Source organism: Phyllobates terribilis, unplaced genomic scaffold (genome assembly GCF_046119375.1).
Source record: "Phyllobates terribilis strain yellow unplaced genomic scaffold, ASM4611937v1 Scaffold_5__5_contigs__length_657084704, whole genome shotgun sequence".
Lineage (NCBI taxonomy): Eukaryota > Metazoa > Chordata > Amphibia > Anura > Dendrobatidae > Phyllobates > Phyllobates terribilis.
Window position 1 is genome coordinate 425,453,787 of NW_027362765.1, and position 18,980 is coordinate 425,472,766.

Below are 18,980 nucleotides of genomic sequence, written 5' to 3' on the forward strand. Positions count from 1 at the left end.
TTTTTGAGCAGTGTATATACAAATATATATATATATACACACATACTATAATGTGTGTGTGTGTGTATGACATATATATGTGATGGGCAGCACAGTGGCTCAGTGGTTAGCACTGTTGCCCCACCAGTGACAACATCTACAAGGAGTTTGTATGTTCTCCCTGTGTTTGCGTGGGTTTCCTCCGGGTTCTCCGGTTTCCTCCCACACTCCAAAGACATACTGAATCTAGATTGTGAGACCCAATGGGGACAGCGATGATGATGTATGTAAAGTGCTAAGGAATTAATGGTGCTATAGAGAAGTGAGTAAAATAAATATTATGCTTGTCAATAAAGTTTACCTTTTTTGCCATAAACTCCTTTTTGTATAATTGCTTTATATACTGTGTGTATAATATATATTAGTGAATATATATATATTTTTTGCTCTTGTCCTGGATGTTATGGATCCCGTCACTGTAATAAAATCCTTCCCACTCTTTCCATGATGGAGATTAGCTTGATGTTATATTGTACAGCAGATTGTGGAGGTACAGGGGCAATGCCGTGATGTAACCGTATCTGTTGCTCCCTGGCACCGCTGAGTGATGAATATTTGATGGCACTTTCCCCCGGGATTGTGAGCACATTGTTCTGCTCGTCCTTTCTCGGCCGCTTCCCCTCCCGCCTCCTCCATGTCACCACTCCTCGGCCTCAGCCCGGACTCCTTCCTCTTACGCCCCGCCCAGCCGCCTTATGGAGACCACACCCCCATCCGGCCCCGCCCCTTCTCACGCCGCCAGCCTAATCGTGGAATCCCTGTCAATCCGCACCGAGAGCCCTCCTGTAACGCCGTCTCCTATTGGCCGCCCGCTGGCCATGTAGCCAATCAGACCGCGGCTACCATGGTGGAAGGAATAAATACAAGATGGCTCCTCATATAAAGCCAGGCATCTGGCTTCTCCGCTGCCACGATAAAATAACGTCTTTAATTCGGTTTAACCGGCAAAGCCGCTTCCGCTGCGGCCCCGAGGAGTGATTAGCTTCTCTTAGTGACGGGGACTGAGACTATTAGAGCCGGCTGGGTGTGGCGGTTGGAGAGGCGGGCGGCCATGCACTAGACGCAGCCGTCCCGGAGGCTGAGGCGAGGCTCAGCCGAGAATTTAGGCCCCGGCCCCGGAAGGCCTCTTGTGCCTGCAGCGCTGCGGAGCGGGGGTTTCTGCGTCTCTCAGGTGCCGTCATGGCCGTGTCCAGGTTGGTATCACCCGGCCGCGGAGGGGGCCACACAAAGCCTGCACCCCACATGTGTCCTGACACGTGATCTGCGGGGGTCTCCTGGCAGGGGAGACCCCTTATCTGCCTCTGCGGGACGCGATCGGGCGATCACCCCTCCACCACAGCCCCGGCCTCGTCCTCTGCTCCATTACTGCAGACTTCAGTGTTCTTCTCCGGGGAGAGCAGGGTGACCCCTATTATTGGGGTGGGGGGCTGCCTCTCCCATCTCCTGCTGGGCTCATTCCTTCTGACACTTTTCATTAAGGAGCATTAGTCAAGGGCTGACTAGAGATTTGGCATTTGCCCTTTAAATGCTGATTTTCCTGGATCAACACAGGAAAAGTGTGCCAGGACCCTCCCAAATCCTGAGAATGGGGGTCCCATGTCCCCCCTCATCACCAGGGGAGCATGCATGCTGCTGCTTGTCTGTGCTACTCTGTCCTCCGCTGCTTACATTGCTCTAGATGCTCTACTGATCCCATACACGTGGTGCCAGCTCCACCGCTGCTCCAGTCATAGGTTCCCTTTAAACGCACCATGTCAGCAAGGTTTTGCTTCCACATCTGAGAGCAGTATAATGTAAAGACAGAGACCCTGATTCCAGTAATATATCACTTACTGCAGTTTGGATAAAATAACTTTATCTGCTTTCTGATTGTGAGCTCTGTATAACCCTGCCCCCACCACTGACTGGCAGCTTTCTGCCTATGCACATCAGTGGTGGGGGTGGGGTTACTAGTTTACTAGTCCTTTAGTGATAAAAAATAGATTTTTATCAAAACTGCAGCAAGCAGCCAAGTAAGTGACACATCGCTGGAGTCAGGGTCTCTGCCCCTACGTTATGCTGCTCTCAGATTAGGTGCAAACACCTGGTGACATTCCCTTTAAGCGTGACTATTCGACTGTCGCTGCACCCTCGAGTTAGTCTCGTGTTCGATACTTGTTAAAGTTGCAAAGTGGTTGTAAAAACAAACAACTCTTAAACTTTGGAATAGTCTCCTTTTCTCAAGAACAGAGGTGTTTTTAATTGTATTTTTTTTTTACAGCTTGCTGCCTAGGTTTCCGGCCAACACTGCGGTAGCACTTTTTTTTTTTTTTTCCCATACTAAGCGTGAGATATTCTGAAGCTGGGTGGAATTGCTGTTACCTCCTAAACTGGCTGCTCCTCTGCTGCTGTAGAGTCACGGCTGATGCCCCCCCCATCTGTGCATGCAGCATGAGAGAGCGCGAAGTCCAAGACAGCGATTCTGCTGGTCCGAACTGTCAATCAAGCAGCAGCAGAGCTCTGCCCTATCCCAGTAAGCAGGAAGGCTTTATAACAATTCACTCATTTACTGGACGGCACAAGCCGATGACCAGTGGGTACAGAACTAGCACCGATACGTCCGCGCTGCCCCCATACAGTGTTTATATGTAGCACATTACATGTGGTGATGTGCTGCCGATGGCAATTACTATTTTTTATTCTTGTATAAACTGTCTGATCATCGATGAGTGATCAGACAGTTTGTGGTAAATGAACGATCACCGAGCGAACGCTTTGCTCACTTGATCGCTTGCATGATTACACAATCGGGAACGAGCGTTGCTACTAAAGCTTATTCACACTTGTTCAGGTTCCAGCAGTGGGACCCTCAGTGATCAGACTCTGATCACAGGTGAAAAGCCTTGATCCCTTTAGCTCCTATTCACACATGCACTGGAGACTTTCCAGCACAGAACAATGTGTGGGAAAAATGTGTATTACAAAATAAAACTGCTCTCCGTGCAATCCAGTTTTAGATATTGACACGCAGTTCCTGTCTAGTTACACATCAGATTTTCACTGCAGTACAATTCCTCAGTGTATAAATCCTTATCAATGAAAAGAATGGTTGTCCTTAAATACCTTATCTAGGACTGCTGCGCTAGTCAATGCATATAAATCAATTAGTTTGGTACCAGATCTAGGCGTGTGATCATTAGCCATATTTGCCAGCAAATATATTAAAAATATAAATTTTTATTACACTAAGAAACATACAATAGCACAAAAAGGGATAAACAGGCACCTCAGATTCTGAGGGACAGCAGGGTACAGTGAAGAACAGGTGTCACTATTAAATACCAAAAAATTATTAGATATAGAGACAATTACAGCTAATGAATAAATTCCACAAAGCACATCAGTAATCAGTGTAGGCTTTAAAGACAAAACCCAAAACAAATCAAGTTCCCAGCACACATTCTGTGCAAAGTATATAGAGTCCATGCTTAAGAGGCCGGAAAAAGTAGAGTATGTAGGTTTAGTCGTATGTATAATATCTAAATATGACAGCTGCAATGTGGATGCCAATGGAGTCCCTGATCCCTACACTCCAACGCACGTTTCGTGTCCAACTTCCTCAGGGGCGTGGTTAAGGAAAGGATGTACGTGTATTTCAGTGTTTGAATAGCCAATAGATAGGTCAGGATCGAGCCGGCAGTTCCAAGCGCGACACAGACCACATGGTACTGATCGTGACCCATCTGTTGGTTATTCTCACAGTGAAATACACGTACATCCTTTCCTTAACAATGCAGCGTGTGTTGGGGTTGCAGTACCAGGGACTCGAAGGGAGTGGCTAAGCGTCTGCAAGATGCCTCTGGGAAATGAAAGGGCAGTGCAGGTAAAAACCTACCTGTCATCATGAACACGAGGCTATGCTTTCATGTCTTATTGCCAGTATCCCACTGCTTCCTCCCAGCAAGCTGAGCTTTGAGGAGCTGTTTGTTAATGTCCAAGCTGTAAAGCTGCTTTAGCTTAGCTGTGTATCATGAAGGGAGTCGTGGACCGGCCAAACATCTAATGAGTATTAAAGTGAATCTGGCACTAGGCTTCTTCCACCTAATCTGAGAGCAGCATAATTTACAGACAGACATTGATCCCAGTGATGTATCACTTACTGGGCTGCTTGCTGCAGTTTTGGTAAAAACCCTGTTTTATCTGCTGCAGATCTGCCAGTTCTATTAATGCTGAGCTCTGTATAACCCCACCAACACTACTGATTGACAGCTTTCTGCCTATGCACAGTGTACACCGGAAGCAGCCAATCAGTGATGTGGGTGGGGTTATTCAGGGCCCAGCATTCAGAGAACTGCTAGATCTACTGCAGATAGGAATTTTAGCAAAACTGCGGCACACATAGTTGGAATCGGTGTTTCTGCCCCTATGTCATGTCGCAGCTCCCAGGTGGGTTGGCAAAAAAACTTGGGAACGATTCCCTTTAAGGTGTCCTGACTGTTTGCTCACCCATGACAGATGTCAGCAAAATAATAATCAGGAAAATTGGATTCTAACATGTCCGTTGCTTATTTCTGACTGCAGTCAAGGTGTGTGGTGGTCTATTCCCAGGGTGGAGCATGTGATGTGCGGTGGTCGGGAGGCATGAGTGTGGTTAGAATCTGCCATAGTGCTGGTGGCAGAATCGCTGGTGACCAACATTTGCAAACTACACGATCTCGTCTTTCTCTCCATGCCTCTGATATTTTGGAACTCTGACACGTTTAATTTGGGGCAGAGCAACATTGTTACTACTGGAAAACGAGTATATATCTATTCCACATATACGGAGTGCAGACTGGTCAGATGTTGCAGGCAATATGTATTATGGTGTTTAGCAACATTATGTGTGACTTGTGAGCCAAAAAAAACAGGTTTCGCGTTTAAATCTTTTAGAGCAGCACGGTGGCTCAGTGGTTAGCACTGCAGCGCTGGGGTCCTGGGTTCAAATCCCACCAAGGACAACATCTGCAAGGAATTTGTATGTTCTCCCTGTGTTTGTGTGGGTTTTCTCTGGTTTCCTCCCACACTCCAAAGACATATTGATAAGGAATATAGATTGTGAGCCCTGATGGGGACAGCAGTAATAATGTATGTAAAGCGCTGTGGAATATGTTGGCGCTATATATATAAAAAAAAAAGATTATTAACTTTGTTGTATCACTGTCACATCCCCTTATTGACAATCATTAGATTCCCCTATGCCATCATATGGAATAACTATAGTCATGAATAATGGTATATTCATCGTAGGCTTGTAACGTGCCATCAGATATTTATTAATAAATTAGGATTGGCATTTTACACTCTAGTCTTAAAGGGGTTGTCCACTACTCGGACAGCCCCCTCTCAGTTGCTATAAACCCCATATAAAGTGATAACGGCCTGTACTCTCCTCTGGCGCCGTTCCAGATAGTGAAGCGGCCACTAATTGGCTGCAGGGCTCATGAGGAATATAGTCACGCGAGCCAAGGCATCTCTGGACTGGCACCTTTAGGTAAGTTTAGGTGGTTGTTGTGTTTTCCTATGCTGGAGAATTTGGTAATCGAGACGCGCTTGTCTGAGTAGTGGTCGACCGCTTCAACGTAGTGAGCGCAGGAGTGAGAATCGTCGAGTTCAGTGAGGGGCGTGTGCTGCCTTGCAATGATCCTTTGTCACATCTTACAAATGTACGCCACTGCTAGCGATAACTCCAGCCAGGGACTGATGTACGTTTTTGGCATAAATTAGGATGTAATTGTTGGGTGCTCTTTGGTGGAGCTGGCTGGAATATGTTTGTATTTATAAAATAAAATGATTTTACGTCAGAATTCTGGTGAACTCCTCGATGAATTGGAGCCTTGGTGCATCCTTTTAATGTTTTCTGTGGGCAACGATAACCCCGATGTATGCCTGCCTGGCTGGCCATAGCTCCTCTGCACATTTGATGTCCTATTGAGGTAGTGTATGCCTTTACATACCCTTTTAAGACAGTTGTTCTCTTGGCATAGGTGCATTGATATATGCACTAAGGCTATGTTCACATGTTGCATTTTTTTATGATAGTTTGTTGGTATTGTAAAACATAGCTTAAAAAGCTGAGTGTTCAGAAGTCTCATGCACATGTTTTTTTCCTGACTGAATTGGAAAACTGCTGCTTTTTGAAAACTGTAGCGTGTCACTACTCTCAGCATTTTTTCACCCATAGAAAGGCAGAGTTAGGCTATGTGCCCACGATGCAGAAATGCTCCGGATTTTTCCTGAGCATTTCTGCATCTCCCTGGCAGAAAAAAACGCATGCGGATTGTACATGCGTTTTTCCTGCCAGGGACATGCGGATGTGAAGCGTTCTTCACATGCATTTCCGCATGCGGGTTGACAAGCGCTTTCCAAACGATTTTAGCATCACTTGGAAAAGTGCTTGTCAACTTGGTCACACTATATAAATCCATGCAACCGGCATGGATTTATATACTGTGACCACAAAGAATGTAAAAAAAAAAAAAAATTAAATAAATAAATTATACTTGCCTTCCGATGGCCCCCGCAGTCTTGCTTCGCTCCGTCCTGGCTGCCTGCAGCTCGCGGTAGACTGAAGGACCTGCCGATGTCAGCGTTGCGTGACCCGTCACATGACTAAATGACGTTAGCGCAGGTCCTTCAGTCCACCGCGATCTGCCGGCAAGCGAAGACAAGGAGACCGGGGGCCATCAGAAGGTAAGTATAATATTATTATTATTTTTTTTTTTTTTATACAGGTTCTATGGTACCTGGGTCTGGAGGGGAGTCTCCTCTCCTCCACACCTGCGTACCATCCGCACATTGAAACGCCTGGATTCCGCATGTACAGGTGCAGTGATGCGGATGTCATGCGTTCCGATGCAAGTCAATGGCGGCGAAAACGCAGCGCTTCCGTAAAATAATTGGTAGCGCTGCGTTTTTTTCCGCAAAGATAACCCGCAGCGGAAATTTCTACAGCCTGTGCACAGCACGTGCGGATTATCATTGGGGAACATGGCAGGCCTTCTACCATGCGTTTCTGCAGCGTTTTTGCCGCTGTGGAAACGCTTAAAAAAACGCATCGTGGGCACACAGCCTAAGTGCAAAAAAAATCAGGTATCAGGTTTTGCAGGCATTTTTAGTGAAAAAAGCATGTACAGCTGTATGTGAAACACATTTATTTGTGATTACCCCTTACCACCCACCCACCCCCATCATGTTTAAATAATAATGTCTTGGTCATCTGAGATGGCAGTTAGGATTACTACTGTTTAATTAAATTAGTGATGTGTGTAAAGTAAACATTGGTCGACCGAGGTGTGAAATTGAACAATAACTGATCAACTCAAGGGCTGACCAAAGTGTAAAAGTAAACAGTGTACTACAAACTCAATGCTCTGCCAATATCTTGAGTAAACTATTCCAGACCAATTCACTTCCTCTCACTGTTACATTTGTAATTGTGTATTTTTTCATGAACTTTTTTTGTTCAGAATAGCCACTATTTTTTTCAGACATAATATTTTTCCACTAAATAACTTGATCAAATTTCCCTTTTTTCCCACAAATGGTTTTATTGTTTCACATACAGGTGCTTCTCACAAAATTAGAATATCATCTAAAAGTTAAGTTCTTCAACACAAAAAGTGACCCTCATGTATTATATAGTCATTACAAACAGAGTGATCTATTTCAAGTGTTTATTTCTGTTAATGTTGATGATTATGGCTTACAGCCAATGAAAACACAAAAGTCATTATCTCAGTAAATTAGAATACTTTATAACAGCTTGAAATTTTTTTTTTTTAAATCTGAAATGTTGTCCTCCTGAAATGTATGTTCAGTAAATGCCCTCAATACTTGGTCGGGCTCCTTTTGTATCAATTACTGCATCAATGCGGCATGGCATGGAGGCGATCAGCCTGTGGCACTGCTGAGGTGTTATGGAAGCCCAGGTTGCGCTGATAGCAGCCTTCAGCTCGTCTGCATTGTTGGGTCTGGTGTCTCATCTTCTTGACAATACCCCATAGATTCTCTATAATAGATTCTCTATGGGGTTAAGGTCAGGCGAGCTTGCTGGCCAATCAAGCACAGTGATACTGTTGCTTTTAAACCAGGTATTGGTACTTTTGTCAGTGTGGACAGGTGCCAAGTCCTGCGGGAGAATGAGATTTCCATCTCCAAAATGCTTGTTAGAGGGAAGCATGAAGTGCTCTAAAATTTCCTGGTAGACGGCTGCGCTGACTTTGGTGTTGATAAAACACAGTGGACCTACACCAGCAGATGTCATGGCTCCCCAAACCATCACTGATTGTGGAAACTTCACACTAGACCTCAAGCAGCTTGGATTGTGGCCTCTCCACTCTTCCTCCAGACTCTGGGACCTTGATTTCCAAATGAAATGAAAAATTTACTTTCATCTGAAAACGACACCTTGGATCACTGAGCAACAGTCCGGGTCTTTTTCTCCTTGGCCCAGGTAAGACGCTTCTGGCGTTGTCTATTGGTCATGAGTGGCTTGACACAAGAAATGTGACACTTGTAGCCCATGTCCTGGATACGTCTGTGTGTGGTGGCTCTTGAAGCAATGACTCCAGCAGCAGTCCACTCCTTGTGAATCTCCCCCAAATTTTTGAATGGCCTTTTCTTAATCCTTTCAAGGCTGCGGTTATACCGGTTGCTTGTGCACCTTTTTCTACGATACTTTTTCCTTTCACTCAACTTTCCATTAATATGCTTGGATACAGCACTCTGTGAACAGCCAGCTTCTTTAGCAATGACCTTTTGTGGCTTACCCTCTTTGTGGACTGTGTCAATGACTGCCTTCTGGACATCTGTCAAGTCAGCAGTCTTCCCTATGATTGTGGAGCCTACTGAAACAAGACTAAAGGACCTTTTTTAAACATTGGAAGCCTTTGTAGCTGTTTTTTGTTAATTTTAATTTACTGAGATAATGACTTTTGTGTTTTCTTTGGCTGTAAGCCATAATCATCAACATTAACAGAAATAAACACATGAAATAGATCACTCTGCTTGTAATGACTCTCTATAATGAGTTTCAATTTTTGTATTGAACTGAAATTAACTTTGATGATATTCTAATTTTGTGAGCAGCACCTGTATGTCTTGCATTGGTGACCTGTGTTCATGTTTCTGTGGTGGAACTTTGGGACCCTGAGAGAACCTGATTTTTGTAAGCAATTTCTTTACTGTTAAGAGGTCAGGTTTTTGCCTGCAGGAAAATAGAGCAAAAATGCAACATGTGAACATGGTCTAATAGGGGCTTCTTAAAAGGGGAATGACCCGTCAGCATCACAATTTTTTATTTTTTTGGAGATTTGTATGGTAAACCCTTATTGCTATGATTTGGGTGTTTCTTTCTCTCCTGTTCGGATACTTGAGATTTTTTTTTATTCTTGGTCTGGGCACTTAGGAGCTGCCAATAATGCCATGCGTCTTATTATAATGGGCTAAGCACTTAGGAGAATGCTTGCTCCTGCCAATGCTCTTGCTGCAGTTTGCTGTAGAAGTGACTCTTCTGTTACTGTCTGTTTTTGATGCATAATGTATTTGTATAGCATATCATCTTATAGCAGCAGCATCTGGCATACTTATCAGCCATGTATATAATATATATGCTCGCCAGATGTCTGATTAGCCAGTTTCTAGTGTCTTTGAACGTTCTGCCTTTGTGATACGTGGGACTAAGCCACTCGACTTAGTTATTTGGCCATGTAAGGCTGCGTTCACGTATTGCAAGCAAAAAGCCGCACTGTGTGAATGCAGATTAAAGAGTCTGATAAATGAGCAACACACTCTTATGTCTTTTATGTTTGTTTTTTTGAGCTCGGTGGGGGTCCGACGCTGTTATCTGTAGCTGCTGGATGTAAACTGTGTACAAAGCTGGACGCTACAGCTCCTATTAAAATGAATCTGCAATTCTCGGCAGTAGCTGTTAGACATCACACACTGCGGCTGATCTATGGGGGTGCCTGGTGAGTGACCTCATATTGGTGACCTGAATACCCCTTTTGACCTGGCCTTACACCTCATTTTACGCTAATGGTGTGGTTTTATCTGTCTGGCGATTTTTTTTTCCGACGTTTATCAACCGGTGTTTTATGCAAAGTCACTTTCTGCAGAAATTTGAAAGCATGTGCTTAGTAGGAAGAATATGAAAATGCAAATGGCGTGTGACGCCTGCAGATCTGGGAACACTGTGCCTTTCCTTTCTGACACAGGGCTGGAGGGCAAGCTTGTTAGATCTGATACTTCTCTGTACAACAAGCCTGATTGTTAGCTGGAACAGCACACACTGCCTGTTGTTCCCGGCACTGGGGACGGTCCCTGTTCTCTTAACGGCAAAAGTACTAGCTTTATAAGTTCTTACCCCTATTAATATCTATACCATGTACTGGGCAAAATGAGTACGGTAAGTTACTCTCCATAAGCTGTCTTGACCACTCATTACTTTGTCCCAGCCTTAAAAAGACAGCGGTGAAACAGAAGCCGCACAAAATGACTCTGCTTCATCAAAGTGTGCCCGTCAGGGGTTCCGCCCAAATATTCTTCTTCAGGGCTTCAAATGGAGCCACTGGTGTATGGCCAAACGCAACGTGTCCCCAGCCTTACTCTATTGTCTGTGCTGCTCTGTCGTAACGAGCAGCAAGGCACAGGACCCTCCCTTTCGCCGACTTCTTGACCGGCAATTTAGTCTTATCCTATGGATATGGCATGAATTTGTTTTCAAGGAAACATTTAGTCAACTACCATCATGATGCTATAGGGCTCATTAAATAACAATTCTACATGTCAAATCTAGTTGTGGTGTTTTTTTTTTTGTTTTTTTTTTAAGATTAAGCATATGTTAAGGTTTTCCCAGCATGAAATCTGCAAACTGAGAGTCTGACACAGCACCGCCCATTTGGTTGTGTCTGGTACTGCAGCTTCCTTTTTGCTTTCAGGCGTTGATCTTGTAGTATAAGGCTTTTTTATGTATTTGGACTAAAGATTATATACTTAGCTTGGAACAAAGGCAGGAAGGGTGGAGTGATGTGCTCAAAGGTTTTATCGCCGGGTAATGGCTTTATAGTGGAGCTAAGTGTTTGTGCTGATGGTAGAGAGGTAGCTAGATGACGAGCCATTACCTGTGATCTGCTGCGGTCCGGCTTGGTCTCCGTGTGAGAAATGCTACTCTATGTTTTCCTTTTAAATTGGTTTTCATGTTCCATCTGCGGGGTATATAGATAATGTTGTTTTGTAATGCTGGTGTACAGACCTCTAGGGGAGGGGGGGGGGTGGGCACTGATCCTAAGTGAAGGGGCCACATTACTAAAGCTGCAGCCGCTCATTTCCAGCACAGTGGCACCTCGCAGGGTGATGGGATCAGAGTGCCGCTCAGAAGGGGGCACGGTGGCGCTAAATCTCTGCTCTGCTCCCATCATTCCCAGAGGTTTAACCACCCACAAATATTGACTGCCTATTTTGGCAATATGCCGTCACATGTTTCAAGCTGTACAAGTTATGATGTCCGCTCTGATCTCTTAAAAGCGTTTTCTGGTTTCAGGCACAGATGTTGTGTTTATTCACACTGGAAATCAAGTGCTGCATTTTCACTAACTTTCCAAACCTTGTCTACAAGTACATATTTATAAAGTTTTTTTTTTTTCATTTTCTCATTGCTTTTTATGGTGAAAAACTTTGCAGAAATGCTGAAAGAATTGACATCCTGCAGCTTTCAAAATCCTAGCAATTTTCCAATTCGGTCAAAGAAGGAAAAAAAAAAAAAAAAAAAAAGCATGTGCATTACATTTATTAAAGTTCATAACTTTTGTTGCTACTGTACAAAAAAAAAACTTTGTTCACCCGTTGTTTTGTTGCAGCCTTTTTAAGCAATCTTAGTGGCCATCCCCGATTCCCATAATTGCGTTCAGTGGCTCTGTCCGTGTAGTCGGAAGGCCTTGCTCAGACTCACTAAGCTCAGTTTGTTTGTTTGTCCTGTTTGAGTGGCATACAGTAGGGGCAGAACCCCTGATTCTAGCACTGGGTCACTTATGTATTGTTTTTTTGCTATAGTTTTGATTTATTTTTATTTGCTGCATCTCTCCTAGTTCTCTGATCTTCTTCCTGTATGTTCATGAGCGATAGCTGCACCTGCCATCTCCCTTTTGGTTACTGCAGATCCACTCCTATTTATTCTTGACTGGACTGTCTTCAGATGGAGCAGAAAAAACCTGCTGACAGTTTCTCTTTTTTTAAATGGGTTGTTTCACTTTCATCAGGCGTGCAGCACTCTTCTGCTGGCAGCTTACTGGGTGTGCATGGTGGTGCACTCCTGACAGCTTGGTTGGGCGGCATGGCTCAGTCACCGTCCAGGATTGCTGGGTGTGCATGGTGGTGCGCTCCTGACAGCTTGGTTGGGCGGCATGGCTCAGTCACCGTCCAGGATTGCTGGGTGTGCATGGTGGTGCGCTCCTGACAGCTTGGTTGGGCGGCATGGCTCAGTCACCGTCCAGGATTGCTGGGTGTGCATGGTGGTGCGCTCCTGACAGCTTGGTTGGGCGGCATGGCTCAGTCACTGTCCAGGACTCTGTACACCGATGCTACAAACAGAGGCAGCTCTGCGTCTGCAGCTTGGGAAGCTCAGGGTCACTGAAGCTGACCGGATCCAGGGTACGACCGGCTTCAGAGCAACGTATGCAAGTGTGTGCCTTTTGCCTAGGAAACTGGCCACCTCCCAAGGTGGCTGGTAACCATGGGAATAAGCTGTAAATTTTATCATTAAAAATCTCTGCAATTTACCTCAGCGTTCACAAGAAAGAAAAGTTGCTTGTTTTGACAAGTACTCTGCAATTTTACCAATTTAATAAGACGAGACAGCCCCTTTTTTTTAAAATGCTTTTTTTTTTTTTTTCTCCTCCACCCGCTACATCTTCCTGTAGTGTCTTGTTTTATGGATTGGAATCTCATGTGGCGGTGTTTACTGTGCTGCTTGAAGCTATCGTTATGCTCATTATGATAAGTTCAATTTTTATTGTTTCTTAAAGTAAATTTTTCCATAGTGTACTAGAGCGGACGTCACCCATAACCGGATACCAGGCAGCCGGTTGCATTTTGTTTGTTCATTCATTGCTGATATGTACACATTACAGCTCATGCTGAAAACTTTCTTTTCCTTTCGAGGATACCCCTCCTCTTGTATTGTGTACATGCAAAGGAAACATCATCCCAATTGCCAAAAACCGAAACAGATGCAATAGATGGTGGGGGGGAAAAGAAATTCCCTTCCGTCCCATAGTACGTCCAGGTGGCTGAGAGAAGACTACACGGAGTTCGTCTCGGTCTCTTCCACGTAGGAGTGAACAATAAACCTTAACTTATCCTTTAGAGCAGGGATGTCAAACTCAAATACAGAGAGGGCCAAAATAAAAAAAAACTTGGGCTAAGTTGCGGGACAACCTTGATATTTATTAACAGCCCTCCACCACAGTACAGTGGGCCCCCCGCGGCCCTCCACCACAGTACAGTGGGCGGACGGGGCTGGTATCGCAGGCCAAATATAATCACCCTGCGGGCCGGAGTTTGACGTGTGTAATGAAAGGTTTCTTCGTTTCCTCTATTGCAAAGAAAAGATTTTCCTTTTACATCTAGTTGAATTTATTTCTCTATCGCTTCATTGGGGGACACAGGACCATGGGGTGTATGCTGCTGTCGCTAGAAGGTTGACACTATGCAAAAAAAAGGGGGAAAAAAAGGAAAATGGCTCCTCCTCCACAGTATGCACCCGCCTACAGGCACCAAGCTCACCAGTTTAAGCTTAGTGTCTGCAGGAGGTAGAGCTGGATCCTTCTCATCCAACCCTGTTATGTTTTATTACTGTTTGTTTTTTCTCTTTCATATACAGCTCTTCAGGCTAACAGGGCACATTGCGTCCCCTGTTAACCGACTAGCGACCGAGAGAGCAATGTGACTACCCCCACATTGCCCACTCTCGGACCCGCTGGGCAGGACTTATCCCCTGTCACCTTAGGGTGTCTCAGGGTGATCTCGGTGGCCAGTCCTAGCCTGTTCCCCAGCCCCCTCCTCGGAGCGGCCTGGGAGGGAGACTGTGGTCCCTGCGGGTGACCTTCCCCCAGTTGTCTGTGGTTGACACCGTCTCCTAGCCTGTTCCCCAGCCCCCCCCGCCCTCCAAACATGGTGCTTAACAGCACTTCCCTGGGCCACTTCCTCCTTGTCCCTTACGCACGGTAAATCTGCCGCGCTTTTTCTCCGGGGGGGGGGGGGCGTGTCCTGTGGGCGGTCCCGCTCCGACGCCCATACGCCCCCTACTATTTGACCAATCAGGACTGAGGTGCATAGTGACGCTTCTGTCACGCCCTCGTGCCTTTCCGCGGACCTATCATCGGGGGGCTTCTCAAGCCCGCCCCCCTTCCCATCTGCCTATTGGAGCCTCCCACGCTCCGTCATCAACCAGCATCCTCTGACGTCATCGCTCTGCCGCACGCAGCTCCCTATTCCGTCGGCACCTACTGCGACCAGCTCCAACCTCACCTTCGGAGCCTTCAGGGGGACACGGGACCGCTTCTCTGCAGGATCGGGTAGGCTCTGTCTTGACACAAGCCCCCCTTCCCTCCCTGCTCACAGCGCTCCCCTCTGCAGTATCCCTGGTCAGGCACATATGCCCAAACCCAGGGAGCCCTCAGTCCGTCCCTCTCACATTGTCACATACTACGCCTGTGCTCTTTGCGGTACTAAGTGGCCCGCGGGTCTCACTACGGCCTTCTGCTCGACCTGCAAACCTCCCGCCATGCTGGCACCCCAAGATCCCCCCCCGCCGCTCAGGACGTGGTAACCCCCTCCCCTCCGGAGTGGGCTGTTGCTATGTCACAGTCTGTCTCTGACCTCACCAAGGTTTCTCAATCTCTGGTGCAGTTCTTAGAACGCTTGCCAGAACGTTTGCCTATGCTATCCACAGCCACCAGCGCTCCGAACGTCCCCACAGACTATTCGCAGGCACCCCTGCCCCCTCCTCACAGGGGCAGACTGACGGCACGTTCTCAAACTGATTCATGCAAGCTCATCCTCCAGCTCTCCAGACTCCAAGATGCTCCCTGCGTCTCACACCTCCTCCCCGGAGGTCGCCCCGGGATCTAACTCTGCTTCAGATTCAGACTCTGGTTCTGACACAGACCAGTATTCCAGGATCCAGGACATGATACAGCCTTATAACGGCTGTCAATCAGACTCTGCATGTTACAGAAGACGAGAGCCCTTCCCGGGACTACTCAGTTTCCTTCAAAAAGATTAAGCATCCTGCACGCACTTTTTCTAATGCAGAATTTGACAGCGTTTTTCAAAAGCAGTGGGAGCATCCAGAAAAGCGCTTTACAGGAAAGAAACAGTTAAACGTCCTATACCCATTTAACAACGACCTTGTCAGCAAATGGACCGAGTCACCATCTGTGGATCCTCCCGTCTCTCGCCTTTCCGCCAAGACTGTACTGTCCCTCCCGGACGGTTCCTCCCTTAAGGATACCATGGATAGACAAGTTGAAGCCCTCTCTAAGTCAGCCTTTGAGGCTGCGGGCACCTCTTTGCCCTTCCTTCGCCTCAACTTTGGTATCAAAAGCGGTGTCCGCATGGGCCAAACAGCTCAGACAGGGCATCCTAGCAGGGGCCTCCCCGGACAATCTGGCCGACTTAGCTGATCAAGTCGGCCACGCCGCGAAATATCTGCTTACGGCGTCCCTCGACTCCCCTGCATGCTCAGCCCGGATTTCCAGTAATCTCGTTGCCTTACGTAGAATTCTTTGGCTTAAAGCCTGGAACGCCGACCCGGCTTCCAAAAGATCTCTAACTAATCTTCCTTTTCAAGGTTCCAGGCTGTTTGGCTCCAAGCTAGATCAGATCATCTCTGATGCTACCAGGGGTAAGAGCACCTCCCTCCCCCAGCCCAGACCCAAACGCCCTTTTCCTAGGAGACGCCCCCTTCAGTTCCGGTCCTTTCGTCAGTTCGCTCAACCGAACCCCTCCTCTCAACAGGACTGTACTCCAGCACAGCGGGACAGTCGTAAACCCTCCTTGAGGCCCACGCCTAACTGGCGCCCAAAGAGTCGCTCCTCCAAGTCCTCTGGATCACGATCTCGATCCAACAGGTTTTCCTCAACCTGACGGGTCACTCCCACCTGGGACTTCTCCCAGGGTGGGCGGCCGTCTCCTTCTGTTCACAGATTCTTGGCTCCCGGCAATAGAGGATGCCTGGGTCAAAGAAATTGTGACTTCCGGCTACAAGATCGAGTTCGATTCCAGCCCACGATCACGTTTTCTCAGGTCCCGCCCCCCACAACCATCTCTGCTTCCCGGTTTCCTCCAAGCCATCACTTCTCTTCTATGCTCAGGAGTCATAGTCCCGGTTCCCGTTCAGGAAAGGTTTTCCGGTTTTTACTCAAATCTCTTCGTCGTCCCAAAAAAGGACGGCTCACTACGTCCGATTCTGGACCTCAAACTGCTAAACTGACATGTACGCATCCGACAGTTCAGGATGGAGTCCCTCAGGTCTGTAATCGCCTCAATGGAGGCCGGGGAATATCTATGTTCAGTGGACATTCAGGATGCATACCTTCACATCCCAATATACGCGTCACATCAGAAGTTCCTACGCTTTACCTTCAAGAACGCGCATTACCAGTTCACTGCCCTCCCCTTCGGCCTCGCCACAGCCTCGAGGGTTTTCACGAAGGTGATGGCGACAGTTATGGCCATTCTTCGAACTAGGGGAATTGTAATCATACCCTACCTCGACGACCTGTTAATCAAAGGCCCCACGTTCAGGGACTGTCTCCACAGTCTCCAGATCACCTTGAACACTCTCTTCCGGTTAGGCTGGCTGATCAACATGGACAAATCCTCCCTGGTCCCATCCCAACGCTTAACCTTCCTAGGGATGCAGTTCAGCACGACCCGTGCCCGGGTCCTCCTTCCAAGGGAAAAGATGAACTCCCTACGACAAGGAATCCACATCCTCTCCGACCCAGGTCCACACTCCCTTCGCCTATGCATGAGTGTCCTGGGAAAGATGGTAGCAGCCATGGAGGCAGTTCCTTTTGCCCAGTTCCATATAGGGTCCCTTCAACTAGCCCTTCTTTCAGCTTGGGACAAGAATCCGTCATCTGTAGATCGACTCATCAAGTTGCCTCGTCAAGTAAGACGGTCCCTAACCTGGTGGTCCCGCCCTTCTTCCTTCAGACCCGGGAGATCATTCCTTCTGCTTCGCTGGCAGGTGGTCACGACCGATGCCAGTCTCATCGGTTGGGGGGCGGTTTTTCTACAACACACGGTCCAAGGCCGGTGGAGTCCCCACGAAGTCTCTCTCCCCATCAACATTCTGGAGATAAGGGCGATTTACCTGGCGTTGCGTCACTGGCAGAAGATCCTGGCTGGGTTCCCAGTCCGTGTACAATCGGACAATGCCACGGCAGTGGCATACATAAACCATCAGGGAGGAACGCGCAGCAAGCCCGTCCTAAAAGGTGGCAAGAGTGCTACTTTGGGTCGAGAAGATGGTCCCTGCAATCTCAGCAGTCCCCATTCCAGGGGTCGGCAACTGGGTGGCCGACTTTCTCAATCGGCAGGGCCTCACCTCAGGAGAATGGTCTCTCCATCCTGAGGGGTTTCACCAAATCTGCTTACGGTGGGGCACGCCCGACGTCTACCTCATGGCGTCCCGGTTAAACCACAAGGTTCCGGCCTTTGTTGCTCAGTCCCGCGATCCGCTAGCAATCGCCCAGGACGCGCTAGTCATATCATCATGGTCACAGTTCCAACTGCCCTATCTCTTTCCACCTCTACCTTTGATCCCTAGAGTCATCAAGAAGGTCAAGACAGAGGGAGTGCCAGTTCTCCTAGTGGCCCCAGATTGGTCCAGACGCGTCTGGTACGCAGATCTGATAAATCTGCTTGTCGACTCCCCCTGGAGACTACCAGACCTTCCGGACCTCCTTTCTCAGGGTCCTATTCTTCATCAGAGTTCTCGTTCTCTGAATTTAATGGTATGCTCGTTGAGGCCGCGGTGTTGAAGACGGCGGGCTTTACTGACCATGTCATTCAGACCCTAATTAACGCCAGAAAACCTGCTACCTCGCGCATATACCACAGAACTTGGAGAGCCTTTTTTCGTCACTGCGAACAAGATCAGCTAACTCCTATGTCCTTTTCTTTGCCAGTCATTTTGGCCTTTCTTCAGTCTGGCCTAGAGGCTGGACTATCTCTCGGCACTCTCAAGGGCCAAGTTTCTGCCTTGTCCATTCTATTCCAACGTTTCTTAGGTCCTGACCTGAGGACGGCTAGCTTTGTACAAGGGGTGGCCCACCTGGCGCCCCCCTATCACCCTCCAGTGGAACCATGGGACCTTAATATGGTCCTAAACGCCCTACAACAGCCTCCATTTGAACCCATTCAGGACATTCCAGCCGCTCTACTTTCCTGGAAGGTGGATTTTCTGGTGGCCGTTACCTCTATTAGAAGGGTTGCAGAACTCGCAGCCCTCTCTTGTCGGTCGCCTTTTCTGGTGTTTCATCAAGACCAAGTAGTGCTCAGGCCGGTGCCTTCCTTTTTGCCAAAGGTGGTTTCCGCTTTTCACATTAATGAGGACATCGTTCTGCCTTCCTTTTGCCCTGCTCCAGTGCATCCACGGGAGAAGTCCCTACACAAACTGGACCTGGTCAGAGCTCTACGTGTGTACCTTTCCAGAATGGCCTCCCTTCGGCGCTTGGATGCCCTTTTTGTCGTTCCTGAGGGGCATCGCAAGGGTCTTCCTGCTTCCAAGTCAACCATCGCCCGTTTGGATACATTCAACCATTTTGGAGGCACATCGCATCTCTGGCAAACCTCCCCCTCCCGGAGTAAGGGCTCACTCCACCAGGGCGGTGGGGGCCTCTTGGGCGGTCCGC

At 47.5% G+C, this 18,980-nt stretch overlaps 1 protein-coding gene across 2 annotated transcripts in view; it reads left to right on the plus strand.

Annotated features, from left to right (window-relative positions):
• The first annotated feature begins 860 nt into the window (after positions 1–860).
• BTAF1 (B-TFIID TATA-box binding protein associated factor 1) overlaps positions 861–18,980 on the plus strand; it is an 84,417-nt gene continuing 66,297 nt past the window's right edge. For both annotated transcript variants that reach the window (XM_073685230.1, XM_073685231.1), the window contains exon 1: positions 861–1,232. In XM_073685230.1, coding sequence (XP_073541331.1) covers positions 1,219–1,232 — 14 coding nt within the window. In that variant the 5' untranslated portion in view covers positions 861–1,218. The remainder of the gene's footprint in view (positions 1,233–18,980) is intronic.